The 23,541-nt window shown below is 54.2% G+C and overlaps 6 protein-coding genes across 6 annotated transcripts; 3 read left to right on the top strand and 3 right to left on the bottom strand.

Annotated features, from left to right (window-relative positions):
• Positions 1-2,134: 2,134 nt before the first annotated feature.
• Positions 2,135-4,422, top strand: A1O3_08200 (uncharacterized protein; the record flags this gene model as incomplete). The annotated part of the gene is made up of 7 exons (XM_007738299.1): positions 2,135-2,210; positions 2,290-2,457; positions 2,548-2,603; positions 2,663-2,747; positions 2,797-3,529; positions 3,593-4,289; positions 4,351-4,422. 7 exons carry the CDS (start codon positions 2,135-2,137, stop codon positions 4,420-4,422), a joined length of 1,887 nt encoding a protein of 628 aa, XP_007736489.1.
• A 1,547-nt stretch (positions 4,423-5,969) lies between these two features.
• On the top strand, positions 5,970-7,857 carry A1O3_08199 (5-aminolevulinate synthase, mitochondrial; the record flags this gene model as incomplete). Its single annotated transcript, XM_007738298.1, has 2 exons — positions 5,970-6,297; positions 6,350-7,857. The coding sequence occupies 2 exons, from the start codon at positions 5,970-5,972 to the stop codon at positions 7,855-7,857; spliced, it is 1,836 nt and encodes a 611-aa protein (XP_007736488.1).
• A 410-nt stretch (positions 7,858-8,267) lies between these two features.
• Positions 8,268-9,763, bottom strand: A1O3_08198 (uncharacterized protein; the record flags this gene model as incomplete). The annotated part of the gene is made up of 2 exons (XM_007738297.1): positions 8,268-9,589; positions 9,643-9,763. 2 exons carry the CDS (start codon positions 9,761-9,763, stop codon positions 8,268-8,270), a joined length of 1,443 nt encoding a protein of 480 aa, XP_007736487.1.
• A 1,656-nt stretch (positions 9,764-11,419) lies between these two features.
• On the top strand, positions 11,420-13,922 carry A1O3_08197 (CAMK/CAMK1 protein kinase; the record flags this gene model as incomplete). Its single annotated transcript, XM_007738296.1, has 6 exons — positions 11,420-11,448; positions 11,492-11,780; positions 11,827-12,138; positions 12,190-12,236; positions 12,283-12,576; positions 12,629-13,922. The coding sequence occupies 6 exons, from the start codon at positions 11,420-11,422 to the stop codon at positions 13,920-13,922; spliced, it is 2,265 nt and encodes a 754-aa protein (XP_007736486.1).
• A 393-nt stretch (positions 13,923-14,315) lies between these two features.
• A1O3_08196 (uncharacterized protein) lies at positions 14,316-16,317 on the bottom strand (the record flags this gene model as incomplete). Its single annotated transcript, XM_007738295.1, has 4 exons — positions 14,316-15,244; positions 15,390-15,711; positions 15,817-16,142; positions 16,212-16,317. 4 exons carry the CDS (start codon positions 16,315-16,317, stop codon positions 14,316-14,318), a joined length of 1,683 nt encoding a protein of 560 aa, XP_007736485.1.
• Positions 16,318-17,233: 916 nt separating this feature from the next.
• Positions 17,234-22,073, bottom strand: A1O3_08195 (adenosinetriphosphatase; the record flags this gene model as incomplete). The annotated part of the gene is made up of 3 exons (XM_007738294.1): positions 17,234-17,424; positions 17,485-21,352; positions 21,414-22,073. 3 exons carry the CDS (start codon positions 22,071-22,073, stop codon positions 17,234-17,236), a joined length of 4,719 nt encoding a protein of 1,572 aa, XP_007736484.1.
• Positions 22,074-23,541: the final 1,468 nt, after the last annotated feature.

Raw genomic sequence — 23,541 nt, 5'->3', positions numbered from 1 at the left:
TGCTGTGTATTACTGTTGGGAAAAGGCGAGACGCAGCAATGCCTCTAACGCTTGGACATGGATTTTATAATGGATTCGATGTATTGGAGTCTGTATAGAAAAGACGCATATTTTCGACCCTCAGGATTAAGTACTCTAGTTTCACACTGACTGCCAGACGCGCAGGTGATTGTCGCGAGACAATTCACCCGTCGCTCGGCTGTCTCGACTTTGGCTTTTTCGGACTTTGTTCATCATTGGGTCTTGTCTCGTCCACTGCGTCTAGTCCGCCTCGCACGCGCATCCGCTCTCACACCCCGATCGCCAGGTCACCGTCGCTCCCAATGTGGGCACGTCAACCCCTCTCGGTCTCGACGGATCGACGAGTGCGCAATTTCATCGATTCTTTCTTCACGTCCATGATCCTCAACCTGGTCGAGAACTTCATGCGGCCCGTCGCACACGATATATAAATATTGATAGACCAAACGTCGGCTTTTCCGGCGCTCGATGCGCAAGAGAAGCTGGACGGCGGACACGACCGATCCTCCGCATGCACACACGCGCATTTCTGCGCCAAAGAGGCTCGGATTGAAAACTACATGAACATGTCCGTCCTCATCAGCGGGCGTCCACGACCGGGCTGGTTCTGCCGTCGTGACAAGAGCATCCATGTACACCGTACATCGTAGCAGACCGGCCACAGTCGTGGCGTGCAGAGAAGAATCAAAGTAGCAGATCGGGTGATCTGACTTGGTTCGCCTCGGACCCGTGCACGCTGGTTCTTCATTGCCTGGTGCGTGTGGGCAAGATCGATCGGGCCGCGTTTCGCTTCGCCACTCCTGCTTGAGTCATGTCGTCCGAAACGACTCGGGGTCCCGACTCTTTGACACCAAGCGCCATCTACACAACGTCAGGATCGCCAGATAGATATATTTCGCGCGGAAATAAAACGGAGCGAGTTTGACGTCGCGTCAGAAGGGCACTTTGGTGCGCGCGCAAACGACAGCGAGGCGGGAGGTGGCGAGCACGACGGAGCGAGGAAACAGGCAGGACACCTGGGTGCTTGGTGAGACGAGGTTGGTCGCTTGGTCTCGGGAGCGTGCATCTCTTCGATCTCTGTTCTTGGTGGGGTTTTCACCGGGACTTGACCGGAGTCTGTCACGACGACGGCTGCGGATACTTGCAGCCGATGTTTAGAACCCGGCGCAAGCACCCATCTGCCCGTCGTCGTGTGTCCCTCGAGGAATTGGGTAGTGTGAAGAATGGTGTTTCGGCATCGAGAATTCGGCCCTGCAACAAAGAAACATGTTAGATCCTGAATGTCTCTCCTGGTCCTTTACGAAGAGTGCTGATATATGTGGTGCATATATGTCCGGCCGCGACATGCTGGTAATACACTGACCTTTGACCTTGGATGAAGGAGAAACCGGTCACGGAGAATTCGCGAATCGTCTATGAGATTTGAGGTTGGCGAGCGCAGGGGGGGGCGGGCACGGACTCCGCTTCTCGAAGGTGGGCACCTAAGCCTAAGGAGTTACCGACCATTGATGTACCTGGCCATTAGGCGACGAGACCTTACAAAAGTCTTCAAGGAGATCAAAAATGATGAGACGGTGCAGACTCAACGTGACTCTGCTTTCGCGTCACTTGGCATGATACAGAGAGACGGTACTCCGTACTTCGACGAGGGTGAGTGAGAATACCTAAGGTACCTGGTATATACTCTGTAAAGGCGGCGAGATTCTCAAATGAATCACGATGACGAATGCACCAAATGCTTAATCATACATTATGTAATTGGCTGCTGCCCTCGAACATCAGAGGACAGGACGTGAACTGGGAGATGATTGTTACTCTCATTGACTACCGTATCATTGTTTCCAGTCGAGTTGATGTTAGAGTCCTACCTATACAGTAATGATGGTTAGTGTCGTTGCAGGTCGAGGCACATTCTTCTCCTTCGTCTTCCCTTGCATACAGCTACCGAGCTTATCATGCTTGATACATTAAGCAGCAGCCACCTAGAAAGCGCCCAGGGGATCAACATAGTTTCATTGATATTCCATCAACCTCAGCCTATGCTTCATCAGCGACAAGGAGCTCTTCTTGTCTCGTTGCTGTTATAGCTTAGCGCTGCTGTACGGATCCAGACATGGAAGAGGCGGTCACTTACACCGCGGGAGACGCCTCTACACCGCCGGATCTGCGCATTCTACATTACAACGACGGTATGTACCATCCACGCCGTGCTTTGGAAGGGGGGATCTCTCAAGTCCACAGATCGTGTCCTGATACGCGTGTGACCAGTTTATCACATCGACGCGTCTTCCGCCGAGCCAGTGGGAGGCATCGCCCGCTTCCAGACGGTCTGTAACTACTACCGCGACGATGATCGATTTTCGGGGCAACCAAATCTTCTCACGATCTTTTCGGGAGATGCATTCAACCCTAGCTTGGAGAGCAGCGTGACCAAAGGTACCACTGACGCCGTCAAAGGATCCTGGACCTGACCAGTGTTCCACGATCAATGAACGATACCATGCTAATTGAGGCTCGAAATCTTAGGCAGTCATATGGTGCCTGTGCTCAACATGATAGGGACGGATGTCGCTTGTGTCGGCGTAAGAGATGATTGATCCCCCGACTGGCAACCGCCGCTGACCTTGTCGTTGTGCGGCAGAACCACGATCTCGACTTCGGCGTCAAGCAGTTTCGCAGTCTTGCCTCTCAGTGCAAGTTTCCCTGGCTTCTCGCCAATGTGCTCGGTCTGTCTTTCGTCTGCCACAGGCTGCCTTGGACCCTGCTGACCAAGAGTGCTAGACCCCCAGCTGGGCGATGACGTCCCTCTAGGTAATGCGAAGAAAACCGCGATGCTGACCTCTTCCAATGGAATCAAGGTCGGCGTCATTGGTCTGGTTGAGCGAGAATGGCTGGACACCATCAACTCGTTGCCTCCGAATTTGATCTACAAGTCGGTTGTGGCTACGGCAACGGAACTGGTGCCAGGCTTGCGAGAACAAGGGGCACAGATCATCATCGCCGTAACCCATCAACGAGAGCCCAACGACAACAAACTCGCGGAGAGGACACCTGACGGGCTGATCGACTTGATCCTAGGAGGTCATGATCACTTCTACCAGCACAGTCTCATTCACGGCACGCACGTGCTCCGCTCCGGGAGCGACTTCAAACAGCTGAGTTACATCGAAGCTCGACGACGGCCTGGGGACTGCAACAAGTGGGACTTCCATATCGTCAGGCGAGATATCAAGTCAGAAATCCCTCAGGATGCAAAGGCGCTTGAACTCACAGAAGAACTCACGACGTCCTTGAAGCCAAAGTTGGAAAAGCCATTAGGTTATACTGCTGCTCCACTGGATGCCAGGTTTACCACCGTCCGGCTGAAGGAGTCAAATCTGGGGAACTTTGTTTGCGACTTGATGCGTTCTTACTACCAAGGCGATTGCTGTCTCATGGCTGCTGGTACCATAAGAGGCGACCAGATCTATCCTCCGGGAGTACTTCGGATGAAGGATATCATGAATTGGTGAACCTTCCCCTTCGCCTTTGGTGCTCACCGAGGATGTTGACTAACGTGAATTTGTCGAAGTTTTCCCTTTGAAGACCCGACCATCGTCATCCGGGTTACTGGAGCTGCCCTTCTGGCCGCGCTGGAGAACTCTGTTTCTACATATCCCGCCCTCGAAGGTCGTTTTCCCCAGGTATCCAATATCGAGTTCGAATTCGACCCGTCCCTGCCGCCTAACCATCGAGTCAACTGGGCAAACGTCGGTGGGGAACCTATCGACCTCGAAAGGAAATACACCCTCGTGACACGAGGATACATGGGACGAGGCAAGGACGGATTCGATTCTTTGCTCGTGCAATCGGAAGGAGGCGAGGCTGAAGAAATCGTCTCCGAGGAGAACGGCATGTTGATCAGCATGTTACTTCGCCAGTATTTCATGTCTTTGAAGATCGTTGGCAAGTGGAAGCACTGGGGCAAGAGCCTGGCTCGACACTGGGACGGAGTACAAGGCGACTTGCATTCGACGCACCCTGTCGTCGAACCCAAACCGGAAGCGGTGGAGAATTCTGGCGAGAACGGGAACACAACTACGCCGCTCGACGACTCAGACGACGAGGGTCATCACCGAGTTCGGGTACCTAAAGGAGACAAAGACGAGCGAGAACAGCAGATCATCCGGAGGGTGGTGCGCAAGTGGTGGCGACTTGCCGGACTCAAAGGCCAGCCGAGGTGCTGCGACAACATGGGCGAAGGGGAATTCCAGGTCGACTGGACCAGAGTGAGTCTCACGATCTCTGCGATCCGATCACGGTTCGTTGAAGCTAATTGTCACGACGTAGGCCATTGCACCTCGACTCGAAGGGCGCATCAAGATCACCAAGAGCGCCCCGAGTCCGGGGACGACACCTTGAAGGTGAGCAACCGGCCTGTATAGCCAACCAAGTAGCGCACCTGTCGCTAGTGCTCCACCACTCCTCCCAGGTGCTTCAGGACAAATGTCGACTCCTCGGTCAGCACACACGGCGATCGAGGTCGAGGAAAGAGGCGCTACGCCGCCCTCGGGCGAGGCCACCACGACGTCAATGCCGTGGCGCGACTAGCACCTCCTGATCTCAATACGCCCGCAGGAGAATCGGAAGACGGCGAATCGAGTCTAATCAGACGCGCTTCCAGCAAGATAGACGCTGGCCACAGGAGGAGCGAAGCTTCCCTCCTCTGGCTTGTACAGAAACAGTACTGGCATCAGACGAGAACCCAGAGGATGGGACAGCCACAAAGCGGCATTATCAGACATGTTTCGGGTCATTCGCACCCCATGATTTAGAGCGAAATGCAACTACATGTATGTTACATAAGCACTCGGCATCTACTCGGTGTACTATGTTCATGTAGGGAGGCTACGCCCAATCTGGCAACTTCTTTCAAGTTCAAGTTTTGACCAGATTCTTATTCAATGAGCCTCAGCATGTGAGAGATCATGGGACTCGGTCTACAGAACTTGAGCATCGACTACTCCGTAATACGTACTACTACGTGGCCACGGCAGACATGCAATCGGATGGAATGGGCACAGCGTAGTCATGACGAAGACAGCAACAGGCACAGAGTCAACCAATGATATTCTGCCCGTCAAGACTCGAGTGGCGTTGGAGGTTGTTCTGGAATCAAGCAAGCTTGCTGGAGCTGGAGTGGACAGGACGTGGATTCAGCAGAAAGGAAATTCATAGAAACGTCGGGCTTCCGCTTTTCGGACTCCATTGTATCGGTAGCCGTGCCACTCTTTTATAATAGTGGTATGGTCAGGGTACGGATGCGTACAAGTCACTCAGACTCAGGTCCAATCATACGAGTGCAATTGCCAACCACCGATCCCCCACAGCGTTTGGAACGTGTAAGAGAGGCAGGCGAGCGGAGACTCGGAGGCAGGGTAGAACAATTCCGCGGGGAGGAGAGTCTTCGATTCGGCTCGGGAGAACGTTAGGGTATGAGTCGCACAAAAAGAGACGATGGACGAATGGCCGGAAGCAGGAAGCAGAATTAAACCGCAGGACAGATCGAGGCGTGGATGGAGGAGGAGGAGGCAGAGAGAAATTGGCCGGCTCGGGCGCAGGCTGAGGGGTAAGGCCTAAGGAGCCTAAGCCCAGGCGGCCCAGGTCTGAGGTCGCCGGCCCTGGGCCCTGCAGCGCAGTCTGACTACTATCCTTCTATCTGAGATGGACGGGGCTGACCCTGCGATTACTTGCCATGTTCGTCCACCCAGTCTGAGTCTGACCCTGCACCACACTGCACTAAGCCGACTGCCGCCGCCCACCCCATATTACATATTACACACAGTATTGCTCTACACTCTCGTACCTTCTTTTCTACATCCCTCCTCCGACTCAATAGCTCTCTCTCTCTCTCTCTCTCTCTCCTTTCCGTATCTCGATCTCACCGCCAGCTGCCATTGTCCCAGATCATGGAGGCTCTTCTCCACCAGTCCAAGGGCGTCTGTCCCTTTTTGAAGAAAACCTCGCCTGCGACGTTGCGGTCGCTCTCCACCTCCACCCACCAGTCCCCCGGTGGCGGCACCATCACCAACCTGCAGTTCATTGCTCGACGGTGCCCTGTCATGAACAAGGCTCTGGCTGTGCAGAGCGCCCGCATGACCTCTCGTCGCAGCTATGGCAAAGCTACCGCTGGCACCGGCGTGGTCAAGTCCTTGCTCGAGAAGAAATTGCACACTTCAGCTGAGAAGAAGGCCAATGTTGCACCCAGCACCAGCCCCATCCGACCGGTGCAGCAAGGTATGTGACTGGCACTCTCTAACGCCCAATCTCTCTGCTAACGATTCTCCAGCTCCGCCTCTCCAGAAAGTGCAGCCGGCCGTCAAGAAGCCAGACGCTTATGTTGGTCCAAAGCCCGCAGCCCCGCCCGTGCCTCGCTTCGATTACGAGGGCTTCTACAACAACGAACTCGAAAAGAAGCACAAGGACAAATCGTACCGTTACTTCAACAACATCAATCGACTGGCCAAGGAGTTTCCTCGTGCCCATAAGGACTCCAAAGAAGAGCGAGTCACAGTCTGGTGTGCCAATGATTACCTGGGCATGGGGCGCAACAAACATGTCTTGAAAGCAATGCATGAGACCCTCGACATGTACGGGGCGGGTGCGGGTGGCACCAGAAACATTTCCGGCCACAATCAGCATGCTGTGGCCCTCGAGAAAACTCTGGCCGACCTACATGGCAAAGAAGGAGCCCTGGTTTTCTCCTCCTGCTACGTAGCGAATGATGCTACGTTGGCCACCCTGGGCAGCAAACTGCCCGACTGCGTGATTTTGAGCGACAGCATGAATCATGCCTCCATGATCCAGGGCATTCGTCACTCCGGTGCCAAAAAGATGGTCTTCAAGCATAACGATCTGGCGGATCTGGAGGCCAAGTTGGCCAGCCTACCCCCCGAGCAGCCCAAAATCATTGCTTTTGAATCTGTCTACAGCATGTGCGGCTCAGTTGCTCCGATTGAAGCCATTTGTGACCTTGCAGACAAATATGGCGCCATTACCTTCTTGGATGAAGTCCATGCTGTTGGCATGTATGGACCGAGGGGAGCGGGTGTTGCTGAGCATCTCGATTACGATGTCTATGCCAACCCCAACAGGACCAAACAATCGCAAAAAGGCACCGTCATGGACAGAATCGACATCATTACGGGCACGTTGGGCAAAGCATACGGCTGCGTTGGCGGTTACATTGCCGGCTCCGCAAAGTTTGTTGACGCAATCCGCTCTCTTGCCCCTGGATTCATCTTTACAACCAGTCTTCCCCCTGCCACCATGGCTGGGGCCGCCGCCGCAGTTGAATACCAAGCCCGCTATCAGGGAGATCGACGACTTCAGCAATTGCACACCCGTGCCTTGAAAGAAGACCTCAACCAGCGTGGCATTCCTGTCATCCCCAATCCCTCGCACATCGTCCCTATTCTTGTTGGTGACGCCGAAATTGCCAAACAGGCGTCTGACTTGTTACTGAGTGATTACGACATCTACGTCCAGTCCATCAATTACCCAACCGTTCCTCGCGGTGAAGAACGACTCCGCGTCACTCCTACTCCTGGCCACACCGCCGAGTTGAGGGCTGAACTCGTTGATGCCCTCGAGGACGTGTGGCAGCGTCTAAACATTAAGCGTGTTGCCGACTGGGAGGCCCAAGGTGGGTTCGTCGGGGTGGGCGTCAAGGATGCGGCGCCTGTCCAACCCCTGTGGACCGATGCGCAACTGGCCGATGCCCAGGCCGTGTCCGAACCAGCAGCTGATGAGGCTACTCAACAGCGTGTCATGCCCATCGCAGCCGCGGCGGCTTGAGCTTTCCCACGATCTTGAACTACTTGTTTAGCTCGATCTAGGAAGTGCTCGCCGTCGCTAGCCATGGTGCTATGAGGGGGAACGACGTGCGAAAAACGGAATCGTTTGAGAAGAAAATTTCTTTGCCATGTTTGGTAAATGTCCGGCTCTTCAGCCAAGATATATAAAAATCACATTTTCCGGCCAGAGTAGTCCCTGGCCGATGAGAATATAAGATGGCCACTATATCCAGTGGCCATTCTTGACCTTCTAAACTACATTACTGGCATCTTCGTATCATGATTTCATTCTCTCTGCCATACTCTGTTTTGGCGCTGTACGCCAGCGCATGCCTCTCCCGCCGTCAATAGATGATTCGCAGCAAGAAGAGTCCTAATGACTTATGAATGCCGCTTCATGAGAGGGTGCTTTTATCTCCTGTTGGTACTGGGTCTCCCGGCACTGATCTTGGGGAACTCGATGGGGAATTTGAGTTTGGCAAACTTGGGCTTGGGCACACTGGTTTCCTTGCCGTCCTCGTCGACGACTTTCCTCGCCTTGCCGATCTTCTCCCAGCCCCAGCGCGCCAATTCCGCATCACCCAAGCTGTCGACCTTGCAGCCGAGTTCGCGGTAGTACTTGTACACCGCCGCGGATGGCAGCGCCAGATCCAGATGGATGTCCGAGGGCTCGGTGATGAGGGCGGTCATGGTCGCGCCAGGCTGCCACTTGGGCGGGGGGATGTGTAGGGTTAGAGCCAGGATGGTGGTGGCCAGCAATGTCTTTGCGGACTGGGTCGGAATGGAAGTGGGAAAGAAGCGAGCGACGAGTTTGGATAGGAAGGCAGTCGAGAGGCTGGCGTCCGAGGTCGTGCCGGCTGGCCACCGTTCGGGCTGCGGGATGGGTTTCCGGCCCGGCAGCCGCGTGACATATTCGTGGATCTCCAGGAGGAGCTGGATGTAGCGCAGGAGCTGGAGCTTCAGCAGGGCAGTCTGGTCGTCGGGGTTCTCGACATGCAGTCTCGTGAGGCGTTCGACGCGGTGGGCAATGAAGCGGTAGTGCGATTTCACGTCCTTCTTCGCCTGAATCCGCTCTCGCCAGTATGCGAGGGGCATCTGCGACAGTGTGGTGCGTGCCGGGCCTGGGAAGACGAGGGCGGCCAAGTCATACACTTCCTCAATGTCCGTGGTGTCCAGGTTCGCTTGCGGGAGAGGCTTGTTGGCCCGTAACATGGCGGCAGCGGCGGCCAAGTCGCTGCGCTCGAACCCGTCGTCTTCTTCATCCTTGATCGACGACAAGATGGCGTTCGACAGCGGGTTGTCTTCCTCGTTCTCGCCTCCACGAGCCAGCAGCCGGTTCTCGGCCACGGCAGCCACAGCTTTCTTGGACTTCTTGGTTCCAAACGCCTCCGTCAGCGCCGCACGGGTGGAAAGCAATGGGGTGGCGGCCGTGGCTTGTGTCGACTCGTCCTCTTCGTCGCTTTCTCTCATTTGTTCGACTTGTCGCACGCTGCTGCGGACCGTCATTTTCTTGGCTTCCATGACCTTGAGTTTTTTCGACGTGGGATCAAACACGGCGATGTAGTGTTTCATGTGTTTCTCGCCCGCGTCGGTTGTCTTGCTTTCCGTCACTACATAGTCGATCGTCGGGTGGTCGGAGGACTGGAGGAGAAGGCTGCTTGTTCCTGATTGCTCTTTCTTCGAGAACCCGTTGAACTCGACCTCTGGCAGGAGTTTAAACCCAGGCGAGAATGCTGACATGGGATCAGTGAAAGTTGAGCCACTCGCAAGCACACTGCCTACTTACCGATGACTGGCTTCGCAACATCAGGGCCGGTCAAGTGAGTGACCTTGACTTTGCCCGTCTGCGGCTTTTTGGCCGGCCTCTCGGTCTGTTGGGTGGCTGCCTTTCTCTTTTTCTCGCCCATATCGTCGAGATTTATTGACCAAGAACACGGTCAGCATGCACGCTTGCTGCACAGGTCGCTCTTTCAACAAGGTAAGTAAATGACTTCTTTACATTGCTTTGAAGCGCCGAAGGAAAAATAATTTTTGGTCGGCGATTTCGGCTCCGCACACCGTCCCCAGACGTCACGCACGTAGGCTTCGGCAATAATGACAGCTAGAATGTAATGCCACCTACTTTGGCAAAAAGTGATCGAAGAGCGCTGTGCACAGTTCACGATACGGTATCAGCACGAGTTATTATCGGCAAGAGCAAGGGAAGCTAGAAGATGGGACAGATACAGAGCTCATTGATCAATTGATTTCTACTTATGGGGCACAACATCGGAAGACGACGTTGAACCGAGGCCAGGTAGCTGTGATGGCTCTGTGTTTTCCTTGTTTTGAGATGACCTAGAGTCTAGGACATAGAGCGGTGTTGTCTGGAGAATTTCTGCGTATCAAATCCTCCTTGAGATATGCCCGAGACATCATAAGCAACCTCGTCAGAGAGCTCCATAGAGAGTTGACCATCCTCCACTCCTCTTACACGACAAACGCATTGGCGAAAGTTCGAAATTTGTAAGGCCGATCTTCTTCATGACCACATATCCTCCATGGCGATTGATGGCACGCCTCCGAGGCAAGACTATGGTCGGGTAGTTGTGTTGCTGTCGAGACTCGATATCCGAGGACTAACTCAACGCTGAAGAATCATTGACATTGGTCGAGAGGGATGATGTGATGGAGCAGGCGACGCGATTACTTGCTATAGCAGAGGTTAGAATGATCGTGTGCGAGCATTGGTTCACAATACATACCTGCGGGCTCTCGTCTTTCTCCTCTTGCGCTTGAGGCGTCGAACTCTCTTCTTTCTCCACTTGGCTCTCATCTTCGTTCAATTCCGACTGCGTCAAGTCAGTAGCTGGCCACAATGATTCAGGGATGCCTGGGATTCCATTAGATCCCAGGCGGGTAGACGTACGGAGTTGGTTTCGAGGATGAGTGTGCGGTGATGAGAGACGAAAGCGTAAGGAAGGGGAAGCTGCTGCGGGGATTTTGTAAGGGCACTGCCTGCCAAGCGCTGCGCTGCTTGTGTGCCAACTGGCTTGGCATGTTTGCGCAAGTGACGCAAGTGACGGTGGCATCAGCCATCCAAATCCGGAAATACTGAAGGGCACTGTAAGATACCGCAGGCTGCAGAATGGCACTCACGACCATGTACTGTACGCGGTCATTGTCCGGTGTTTGCTTCACCACTATCAAGCACCAAGCACCACTGGATCTCCGGCGGTCGTTTTGAGCAAGACACCACCTTTTGGTGCAGAAGGGCACACGACCCAACCCAGTATTTACCTATTATGCCACCGCTCGTCCTCCTGATCTTTGAAGCAGTCTCCCTACGTGTAGCATTGTGTGAATCGCTTCGACTCTGACTATGGCAGCTTTACCGTGCTCTGGCATTCGTCGAATATGCAGCAGCTCAACGCCATCTTCCCTGCCACCTCTTGCCGGAACCTTGGTTCTTCAGGACCGCCATGGCAAAGTTCTTGCACGTGGGTCATAGTTTGTTCGATTTCTCTGCTTTGTTCTCGAGTATACTAGTCTGTCTAGGGAAGAAAATCTTTACCAACCAAGATATGGTGATTGGTCGCGATGAGAGCAGATGGTGAGAAGACAGGCTTTGGGCAGGCCATCCGCTAATTAGGCAGTCAATACGTTCTCAGCGACCCCTATGTCTCAAAGCGACACGTCAGGATCTACACTGTCGTGTACGAAAATGACGAACCTACCGAGGTCGACACCCTTGTATACGCTGAGGACCTCTCTCAGAATGGAACCTACCTAAATGGGGACTTCATCGGCAAGGGTAACGGTGGGTTTCTTCTCAGTGACGGGGATGTCATTCGGTTGAGTCGCCGAACAAGCCTCAGCTTCCATGTCGTGAATAAGAGCAAGTCAAGGGCCACATTTGACTTCATCCAGGAAAAAGAGATGGCGGTGCGGTGCTCTAGGTCTACTCTGATGTCTCAACTGACGGCCACAGTGTTTTCGACAGGATTATGTTGTCACAGATAGATTACTTGGTGCAGGGGCGTTTGGCAAAGTCTTCATGTCGATTGAACAGACCGCTCGGACCCAGGTCGCCTGCAAAGTCGTCGACCTACGAAAGCTCACGCCCAAACTACAGAACCAGTTCGGCCGTGCTGAACAGCCTGCTGCTGCCGAGTACGTCGATAACAGGACACAGGCACGCATAGTTAAAGCTTGGTGTAATCAAAAGAAGAGAGAGCAAGGAGTTGAAACGAAGCTGAAGATGTATTTCCGAGAGATTGAGATTCTCGCCTCAATCAGCCATGTAAGTTCGTCGGGCTCAGACCCCTTGCCCTGGTCTCACATCCACTATCAGCCCAACATTATTGGACTCGAGAAGGTGTATATCACCACCAACACAATGTGAGAAACCTGAGTTGCTTTAGCACCCGACCACTGATGACCCTAGCTACCTGATGCAAGACATTGTGACCGCCGGGGACCTCTTCTCCTATATCGAGTCGAAGAATGGGAAGCTCCTTGAGGCCGAAGCAGCCGTGATTATTCGACAGATTCTCATCGCCGTGCGTTTCCTTCATCAGAACAACATCGTCCATCGGGACATCAAGCCCGACAACATCCTTATGACCAGTCTAGCAGCTGGTTGTCGCGTGGTGTTGACAGATTTCGGTGCTGCTCGTAGGATCCAGAGTCAGCGATCCCGCATGTCGACAGTTGTTGGCACACACGAATATGCCGCCCCGTAAGCTCTCCAATTTCGCCCTTCCGGGGCTTGGGCCTGACAGAATGTACAGGGAGATCCTCAGACGAACTCATGGCAGACTTCAGTCCAAATGTTCCAACGGCTACACTCAGGCTGTAGACATGTGGGCTGTTGGATGTGTTGCAGTCATTCTTCTGACGGGCGGGATGGCCTTCAGTGACCCTGTCACTTGCACGTACTCCGAAAGACTAGCTCGGGACTGCGATCTCGAGTTTTTGCGCAAGTCAGAAGACTGGCTAGCTGTCAGACAACGGCCGAGAGGATTTGTCGAGCAGCTTTTGGTGATGGATGAAAAGTCAAGAATGACGGCTGAAGAAGCACTCCAACACCCATGGTTTGCCAATGAAGCTCACAAGCATGAGTTCGAAGCGCTTTATCAAAGGACAATCAAGCATTGGCGTCCAAGGCACCCCAAGAGTCCTGTAGTTGATTTCCAAGACGATGGAACCATGAAACATCTCGCATGCAAATGGGGGTTTGAGGACTTCTACCAGAAAAGTCGAGCGCGGAGCCACCGTCCGGTCGAACCGCCGTACAAACCATTTCCCCGGAACATGCATCTGGCGCTCTGGCCAAAGAGCGATGCGAAGAAGAGACTGTCCATCGAGGTACTGACGGCAATCAGAAAATGGTCGCCTGGGTCTGCGGCCCGGCTTGCCCGCAGGGCGATGTACCTGTCGGATAAGGAAGTACGGGTTTTTCTAGCACAGAACGTGGTGGAACCCGACATTGGCAGAAACACCAGAGCCCGGACCGCGCCGCCATGTTTTCCAGCGCCAGAATCGAAGCCGGCTGTGATGAATCAAGATTGCTTCCCGAGGAAAGGCAGAAGAACAGTGGCGGATCAGGAAGAAGAGACGGCCAAACGAGCCGCAGACTCGGGCACAATGTTAGACACGCCTCTGACCCGAGATGCCCACCCGAGCAATCCCGAAAAGCCACAGGCATCTCTCATCCCCAACCCCAACGTTCTCTTTGACATGATCAACTGGAGGAATCCTTCCACGTCTAAGTTGCCGGTGCCCGTGCCCGTGCCTGTGCCTATGGCTCAGAAAGGAAGCGATCTGACCAATACTGGAGGTTCGGGGATGGCGCGGAAGCTTAAACTCAAAAGAAGGGCTTCATCAGCATCAGCATGGGCCAGTCAAAGACGCGTGAAGCGTCGAGGCTCGATTTTCGACTTGGTGGAAGATGACGATTGCGACGGCGAGGCCGACTTTGACCAGGAACCGCGGAATCAAGCTGCCAGAGGCCCCTCGGAGAGTCAAGCGAAGACGGCATGGGGGACGACATTCCCTCGCCCGGAGTTGTATCTTCCTCGATGATGGGGCCTTCTTTGGACTGGCAGAAGAGATCCAATAGCTGAGGTCGTGTGCGTTCTCGATGGAATGGTGCGTGGATGTGGGAATCTGGTACGAGTGAAAATGGAAAACGGGGGTCCTTCTTCACGTCTTCACGCAGCGTAATGACGGCGAGACGACGATGCCTGGGGCGGAAGATGAATCGTTCTCGAAGCATTGTTTAGATTTTGTAATGTTACATGATGAGTCTCCAAAAACTCAATGCGAAGAGGGGAAATCAGCTAAGTATCGAGGGTTCAAGTATAAAGTATAAAGTATGAGACATGAAGTATAAATCTCCATTCGTTCATCAGATGGTCGCATTCTATCCTATCCTATCCCCTTCCACGGGCCTCATCTGGTGTTGAGCACGCTCACTCACGCCAGCTTGTCGGCAACTTCCGCGGCCTTTTCTTTACTGCGTGTCTGATCACTACCATCGACACTAGTGCCGTGGCCGTCGACGAGACCTAGGACCGGCGAGGCTTTGCGCTCGTCTGCCTCAATGCCGCTGACGACGGGGCCGGTCTTGGGGCCGGTGAAGTTCTTCCTGCCATCAAAGACCCAGGTGACAAGACTGATGATGCCGATGATGCCGAAGGCGGCACTGCAGTAATTCATGTTGTCGCCCGAGACGGGGCCGACCTGGGGGAAATTGAAGTCGATGCCGGCAAAGACGAGGAAGACCAAGCCGACAGCGTTGATCAGCGGGCTCCACTTGCCTAGGGTGTAGGCACCGGGAATGCGTTGGGCGACGTCGTGGCCAGTGAAGTAACCCCACAGGCGGACGAACAGCGGCATGGCGTACGAGATGTAGAAGCCGAAGGTGGCAATGGAGATGACGGTGCTAAAGCCCTCGTAGCTGGCAAAGTAGATGCTGTTCAGGGCCATCTGGATCACCATGCACAGCAGTATCGAGTACACGGGTACTTGTGAGCGCTTGTTGACATTTGCGAAGACTTTGGAGAAGGGCAGGCCATGGTCGCGCGCGAACGCCCACAGCGCCCTGCTGCCCTCAGCCATCAGGCTATTTGCGCAGATAAGCACAATCACCGTAATCAGGCACGACAATGCCGTGGCGCCCTTGATGCTGCCAGTGCTATCGTACATGATCTGGATCAGAGGGACGCCTGTTGGCGTGGCCGCCGTGGCATCCAGGTCGCCGATGCAGAAAAATGCCGTGATCAGGAAGACGAAACCCGTCACCGCCCCCAGGTACACCGACAGGATGATTGCTTGCGGCGCCTCTTTGGTCGGATTTATCATTTCTTCTGTCAAATGTGAAGGAGCTTCGTAGCAGCACATCCCTGGGGCATTAAACCACGTCAGCTAGAAAGAATAGGCTGGAAGGAGGAGAAAGGGGAAGGGGGGTGTGACGGTGATACTTCGGCCGACCAGTCACAAGGCTGCGGCGGTGAATGAAATGCTAAGACACGTGACATGCACACATACCGAACAGAGTCTGCAACAGACCGATCATGACGCCCATGCCGGCGGATGAGAAGCCCGTGTCGTTCTGGAATTCGGAGAACACGAAGCTGGCGGATTGCTTGTGGTCATTGCAGGCCAGGAGAGTGATGATGACGACAAAAAAGCTCATGATGTTCCAAACCACCGCAAAAGTGGAGATCTGGTTGAGGAAGCGGGAGAGGAAGATGTTGACTAGAGCGGCGCAGATGGCCACCAGATAGGTGACCAGCACATCGTGCCAGCGCTCAATGGTGTAGCCCGGGCTGTTGAGGTTGGCCATGCCGAGGATGAAGTTGGAGCAGATCTGCGGCTACAGTGAGTGCTTGGACGAGATGCCAGGAGGGATCAGGAGTCAGGAGGTGGCAAGGGAGGAAGAGGCGAGGAAGGCAGACAGGAAGGCTAGCCTTACAAAGTTGTTCACGGCGCCCATGGCGACAATTCCCGTACACATGAACCAGCCGGTGACCCAGGCGGTGCCGCGGGCGTACTTGGGTGGAGCGAGGATGGCGACCCAGGAATACTGGCCGCCGGCGGTGGGATAGGCCGAACACATCTCAGCGAAGGAGTAGGCGACACACAGGGAGAGCAGGCAGATGCCGACCCACGACCAAATCATGACGGGAGGCCCGCCGGCGACGATGCCCACGATCAGAGTGCCACCCAGGGCGGTCCAGCAGGTGACGATGGAGAAGCTGAAGCCGACCATGCCCAGGAGACTGAAGGAACGTTTGAGTTCTATAGGCAGCGAGGCCATGGGTTAGCCGGAGGGATCGAGGGGTATATGTAGGACAGACTCCAGCATACCCTGCTCATAGCCCAATTTCGCCAATTGGGCCTCGTTCCCCAGGGACGAGTCGTATTCCTCATTGACGGCGCCGTGGACAAGCGAGGACAGGCGGCGAGTGGCCATACTGGACGGTTCTGGGTTTCAAGGTGCCACACGGCGAAGGCGAGCAAGGGCAGAGAAGTGGAAGAAGATGGGGGCCCATTGGCGGCGAAGGGCGAGGTAGCACACTGTTATATATCTAGTCAGCTCGATCAGAACGTCGATAACGTGTTGGACCGGGGGCAGCCAGAGATCCAGAGATCGTCATGCCGCTCAACCCCTACCTGGACCGCCATCAGATTGGCATTCATATCACTCGCCCTGACATTATTCACGGGCTGGAAGCTTGCCGATGCTTATCTCTGAGCCCCTGGGCTGGCGTGGAAGATGTGATTGGTATGTATCATTTTCATTATTGGGCAGAACATGAAATCGAGGGAGCGTGGCGGTCCGGGGTCTGGCAGAAAGAGATCCAGTCGAGGAGATGGCCGGCCACGCAGCAGGCTGCACCATGTTTCAGAGCGGACTTGGCCACCTTCACGTGACGGCCACCAGCTCGAATGCAACTGCGCCTGCACCTGCAACTGTAGCTGAGCTCCGAGTCGAAGTCAGTACTACATCCCTATCCATATTACTGTAAGATTGATTTTCTTCTGCCAGTGTCTAATGCTGCTGCTGCTGCCGTCGCCGCCTTCCTGACCCGCACACGGACAACCTGCACTGCCGGGACAGATGCCGGGCCCTCCCAGCATCTTCATCGCCGTGCGCCGTGTGCCATGTGCCCATGCAGTCAGTGATCATGTCGGTGGTTTTCCTCCAGACACCTTTCTCGGAAAAGAACAACCACAGCCCCCATGCAAGCCCCTTAATCGTACATCGAACACCATGATCTCGGACTCCCTGTCCTGCGCTCTTTCACTGCTCGCCGATCTCATCGTTCCGGCCTGTTACGGCTTCATCTGGAGAAAGAGAAGACACTCGCAGCCAAGTCGGCTCCATTCTACATCCCACCCATGCCCAGGTCGCCTTCCGCGTCGATGATTGCCAGTCGTTGCTTGGCCGTCTTAGCCTTCTTACTGATGCCCTTGCCTCCTCGAGGGCGGTTGGGTCCTGGAGTTTCGGCAGGGCTGACCGGGACAGGCGTAGCGGCCCCCGACGGTTTGGCCGATACATCGTCAAAATGTCCTTCACCTGCAAACAAAATCGTCAGTTCACCATACACTCAACCAAACAGCCCAAGTCGGAACTCACCTTCATGATACATATCGTCCAGGCTCACCTCTCCTCTTCTCTTTCTTGCGGCCGCCGCTTGAGCCTTCTTGCTCTTCTTCTTCGAAGTCTCTTCTTCTTGCGGCTTTTCCGCAATCTCTTTCTCCTTTTGTTCAATGAGAGCAGCTTGATCGTCATCCGCCAGCCACATGGCAATGTCCTTGGTTCGGTTCTCGCGACGATCTCGGGTGTTGAAGTCGACGCCCGCACCATCCCCGCCGGTGATGACCACCCGCTGCACCTCTTCCTTCTGCATCGCCCGTTTGCGGATCCGCTCTTCAATCGTACCTCGAGTGATGAGACGGTAGACCGTCACTTGTTTGGTCTGGCCCAATCTGTGTGCTCGGTCCATGGCTTGCGAGTCGATTGTTGGGTTCCAGTCAGAATCGTAGAAGATGACCGTATCGGCAGAAGTCAAGTTGATCCCCAATCCACCAGCACGCGTGGAAAGCAAGAAGATGAATATCTCGGGTCTCGTCTGGAAGGCGTGGACTGTGTCCCGACGATCTTCCAACTTGGTGCTTCCGTCCAACCGACAGTACTTGTAGTTGCGGTACGTGAGGTATTCCTCCATCAGGTCAATCATGCGTGTCATCTGGAAGTACAACAACACTCGGTGGCCTCCATTCTTCAGCTCTCGGAGAAGTTGGTCCAGTTTGGCCAGCTTGCCAGAGTCGGTAACGAATCTGCGCATTGACGGAATCGAGATGTGAGTGTACCGACCCTTCTGCGATTCTGGCTTGGGCAACATGTCGGAAAGGGGGAAGTTGGCGGGGTCGACGTCTCGTTTGAGAAGTTGGTCTTCCAACGACTCTTCGAGCGGGAACAAGCAGCCTCGCACATCCATGTTGAACATGGTCAGCTGCCGCTCGGTGATCGAAGACTGGTCACAACATCTAATCTCGATCGGCGGAGCCGATGCGTTGGGTCTAGCAGCCGGTTCCAGGACAGAGTAGCCTCGGTCCGCTAATGCTTCTTGCGAAATGTTGCAGAGCTTGGCAAGATTTGAATTCGAATCCAGTTCCGCCAGCACCTTTCGAGGACTGTTGTCAACGATGTTGAACAGGGCATGTACCGGAGGTTCTGCTTCCGAATCTTCATAGATAGGCAAGACTCGTCGCGGCTGCTTCTTCAGCTGCATAGCACGTTCCAAAGGCCCGGAATCGCCGATGGAAGACGCTTCGCCCACCGAAGTATCCACAAAGCGCAGGAACGAGAAGGCATCATCATGCTCCATTGACAATTTGATGTGCTCGGTTGTCCAGATTCTCATCAAGCCACCCAGTTTGTCCGTCCGGAATCCGGCTCGACGAAAGCCGGCCTGAGGATTGTTCGGGCCAGCAATGTCGAGTCTGCCGACATCGTTGCACAACACTCGAGGCAAATCATACTGGATCGGGTTTCGGACAGAGTAGCCAACCTGGACGAAAAAGCCCTCCCGAAGGAAGGAGGCGGTTTCGGCGAAGCATGACATGGAGAACGGTGAGGTCGTGTCGGCTCTTTCGAAGAGATCGGGGTGGTTGCAAACTTTGCGGAACTGCATCACCAGGTTCATCAAGGTCGCCGTGTCCTGGTCGTCACCCAGAGTCGCTTTCTCAATCAGGTCCATAACACTGATCTTGCTTCGCAGGTTTGCATAATAAGCACGCTGGCGGTAGGTGAGGTCGCAGAACACGTCTCTCTCGACTTTGTCGCCCAGTTCCTTCTGAACATGAGCCTTCACACGCCGCAACATGAAGGGTTTGAGGATCATATGCAGCCGCTTCAGTTGATCCTGGTTGAGCTTCGTGTTACTCTGTGCGTGGCTTTCAATGTCCTTGGAGAACCAATCACTGAATTCGTCATGAGAGTCAAACAGCGTAGGCATGATGAAATGCAACAACGCCCACAACTCTTGCATGTTGTTCTGAATTGGTGTGCCCGTTAGCAACAGCCGATTTCGACATTGGAACCCGAGAAGGGTCTTCCATCGTGAACTGCTTGACGACTTGATAGCCTGAGCCTCGTCGAGAATCATGTACTGCCATCGGATCTTCTGAAAGTATTGCGCGTCCTGAACGACCAGTTGATATGAGGTGACAAGGACATGAAATTCAGAGTCTTTGGTATAGGTGACGTGCTTTCGATCCCAGAATTTTCGCAAGGTCTTTCGATCCTTTGCGTTCCCCCAGTAAGGCAATACCTTGATCGTAGGCACAAATTTGGTGATTTCTTGTTCCCAGTTGTGCAAGGTTGAAGCCGGTGCAATGACCAGGAATGGTCCCCAGATGTTGTGCTGTTCAGCAAGGTAGCCCATGACCGAGATCGACTGCACGGTCTTGCCGAGACCCATCTCATCCGCTAGAATGCCGTTGATACCTTGTTCGTAGAGGTTGACCAGCCAGTTGAGGCCTTTGAGCTGGTATTCCTTGAGCTGAGCCTGCAGCATTTTCGGCTGAGACACTTGGACATCGCCGGCCATGGTTGGGTTTTGGAAGTTCATCTCGCTGGAATCGAAAGCTGCCATCGGGTCTTCGCCATTGAAGTTTCTAGCCTTGTCCTGTGCATCTTGCAAGGCGCTGGCAGCATTGGCCGCTGCTGCTCGTCTTAACTCTGAGTCGTCTTCGGCGTCAAAGTCAAGATCTTCAAAGCTCGTAACCTTGTGGTTACCATGCTCATTAGACAGGGACAAGTCGTCCATGCCCCGGTCCCGACCAGCGTTGGCAGGCCGTTCCCTCTCTCCCGAGGCAGCCAAGTCAGGATCATTCGTCGCTCGCTCCACCTCGTCAGTTTTGATCTTCCGACCAATGAAGTGGGAGTAAATCTCTGTTTGCGAGATGAGGAAGTTGAGTTTGCGCTTCTGTCGATTGGCTTCTCGGTCTGCTTCAGCCTTCTTTGCATCCTCAATCTCTTTTCTTTCTGCCATGCGTCGCAGATCGCGCTCCTCCCGCTCATTACGCTTCCAGAAAGACATCATCTCACGCATGACTCGTTTCGCCCGAGCTTGGGTGTCCTTCATGCTCTTGTTGGTCCGCTCCTGCCATTTCCGTGCCTGTTTGCTGGCAAGAATCGCTGTCTTTCGCAGATTTTCTTGTCTTATGCTGAGTGACATCTGTTTGATCTTATAAACCTTCGGTATGTCCTTTCTAGCGAGATCTCGCCAAATCTGTTCGTAGATTTGATTGTAGCCTTTGGACTCGTAGTTGATGGTATGCGCAGCTGCTGCCGCTGCCGCCGCGGCCGCCGCAGCCTCTTCTTTTTGCTGCGCCTTCTTGCTTTTGGCGGATTCTTTCTTTGTTTCCTCCTTTGGAGCAATCTGTATCAGGGCATCTTTTTCCATGGCAGCGTAGGCAGCCTCAGCAGCATCTTTCTCTGCCTGCTTCTTCTCCTTCGACTTTTTAAGACGGGCAGATGGCCCGCCTTCCCTCTTGCTGCGTTTCTTCGGAGGCTCAGCAGGTTCGGGTGATCCAAGTTGGAAAGAGGACGTAACGCCTCCCTCGTAGTTGGGAGCTGGAGCAGAGACCTCCATATCTTCTTGCGCAGGAACGCCCTCAAGAAGTTCTGCGGTTTGTCTGATACGTGCTTGGGACTTCTCTGCCTGTTTCAGATATTTTTGTGCCTCTTCTTGATCTTCCGCTTCTCTAGCGCGTTGCTCAAGTTCCTTCAATTTTTGGGTTTCATTGTGGATTTGTTGTTCACGTCGACGCTTTCTCTGCATGTCCTTCTTCCGCTCTTTTTCGGTCTGTATGTCTTTGTCCGCAATCTCCTTCGCAGCCACTGGCTCGAAACGGTCTCGGAAGCGTTGAGCAGCACTAATCGCATGTCCCTCGAAGGTTTTGATGAAGGAATCAAGAACGAACTCTCTGCGGCGCTGCCAAGTAGTGTTAGTGCAACGAAGACGGGGGGTGCGGCAGAATTAATGCTTCACTCACCTTACGCTTGCGCAGTTCACCTTCAGCGACATCAGCCGCCCTCTTCCTACTTCTCTGCTTGAAGCGCGCTTGTTGCGCATAGAAACCACCGTCTTCCGCGTCACTCAGAGGACCTTCGTCGATCATGGCGAGTGCTTTCAGAATCTTTTCCGCCTCTCCCTCCGTGAGGATGTTGCGTGGTTTTGACTGCGGAACATGCTTTCGGTGCACAGGTAAGACGTCCATCTTCGATTGTAGCTTCGCCTCCCCGTTCGTGAGAGACCGTGGAGGGCCGACGTCTGGCAGTTTGACCACGAGCGACTTCTCAGATGGTGGCTTGCTTTCAAGCATAGAACTCGACGGCAGTGTCGCTGGCCGCGGGGGCGGTCTGACATTTGCAACTTTTGTCGAGGGTTCATTGTTTGAAGGACCTAAGATGCTGGCAAAGGACATTGGGTTGCTCGCTCTATCGGGTTTCTGTGCAGACGAGTCAGCAACTCCTTGGACTCCATGTATGCGTATGCCTACATCTTTTGACTGCGGGCGTGATTCTATGGCGGCGTTCTCAGCAGATCTCCCGTTCATCAGACTGTGTTGGTCCCGCATTGGGGATTGCAACGCAGAAGACCCCGGGCCTGATGGATGAGCATGTGTCGGCGTGGTATCATATTGACTCGGCATGTTTGGCAGAGGAACAAGATGTCCCGAATATGTTCTTTGCAAAGGGTATGAAGGGCTAGAGGCCAACGGTGGATACTGAGAGCCCGGGCCTACTGATGGAGGCGGCAAAGCATTTGATGCAGGCAAGGGTGATGCGAGCGCTGAGGGTCGACCGTGAAGGGGGCTCTGTACCAGAGATGCTGGCGGAAAGGGGGGCGGGGTCTGGATGACCTGCTGAGGAGGTAATTGATATGGTTCATGGCCGACTTGATAGAAGGGGCGGTTTGAGTGTGTCGGTGAGTAAGGCGGATATTGGTTCGGTTGCGTGGGCGATCGGGCCGTGAAGGGCGTTGATCCAGACATTGTCGGTAATGTCGAGAAGGGATTCTTTTTATGATCACTACCTTTAGGGCCTTGTTTGGGGCTGTCGACCTCTAAGACCAGTCCCGGGATCAGAATTTTATCTCGACCCTTTGTCCGCAGTTCCCATAGCCCTGATTATGGTATGGCGTCAAAGCAAACGCGATAACTTTTTGTGTGAGATGAGAGGACCACGAGAAAGACAAAGATCGGTTGGCGATGGCTAAACCTTGGGTCCGGTCTTTTTGCCTTGCGCGATGGATGCTCGGGCACGGTCAAGTCGTGTCACCGTAGTTAGGCCATTCAAGGGGCTCGCGACATTGTTGGCTGAACTTAGGCGGTGGTGAGAGATTGTCGCGTAGGAAGAAAGGACGATGGTGGTGGTGGTAGGATGAACGGATGGGTGAGGGCGTGAGAAGGGTGAAGATAGGTGGCGTCGCAGGCAGAGATCGGAGCATGATCAGTCACAGTTGGTGCATCACAGCCCAAGCTCGTCTGGCCGGATGTCTGGATCATCTCAAAACGCGACGAGCCGGCGTTAAGTCCACTGAACATTGAAGTGAGCTCAGGTCACGTGCTTTGTTCTATATAACACCGGTTTCTATCTGTCCAGGCTATCTAAGAGGTGAGGATTGCCAGCAGAGTCCTTTTTTCGTGTGGCTTTGTTCTCTGCTCATGCGCTGTCTCGTCTGTGCCGAGCCCTGGCGAGGGTGGTGCGAAAAGGCTGCTGGGAAGGAGAACAATAAATGACGGGCAAGTCTGCTGAGCTGATCCACACGGCACTGTTGACTTGTTCCTTCGCCCAAAGTTTTGGACGCCCCCCAAAATGCTGCCCTGTCCGCAGTCGCAGTCGGCGTGTTCACGCTGCATCATTCCCCGCCAAGACAACATGGCGCCGCTAGGCTGCTAAAGCAGGAACGCCATGCCACATATGGAAGTCTGCACTAACAGCTTTCCACGCCTCTACGGAGCACGGAGCACGGAACACGGAGCACGACTATCATACGTCGCCCTCCAAGAGAGACGGGTTGCAGTTTAGCAACAGAGTCAGTCCACCGTACATCCCTTGACCGTGTGGCTAGGGGCGGTTTGACCGTGCATCTTTAGTGCCTGACTGATAGCTGGACAA

Source organism: Capronia epimyces (genome assembly GCF_000585565.1).
Source record: "Capronia epimyces CBS 606.96 chromosome Unknown aczIQ-supercont1.7, whole genome shotgun sequence".
Taxonomy (NCBI): domain Eukaryota; kingdom Fungi; phylum Ascomycota; class Eurotiomycetes; order Chaetothyriales; family Herpotrichiellaceae; genus Capronia; species Capronia epimyces.
Note: the sequence above shows the minus strand (reverse complement) of the source record. Positions and strands in the feature narration are given on the sequence as shown.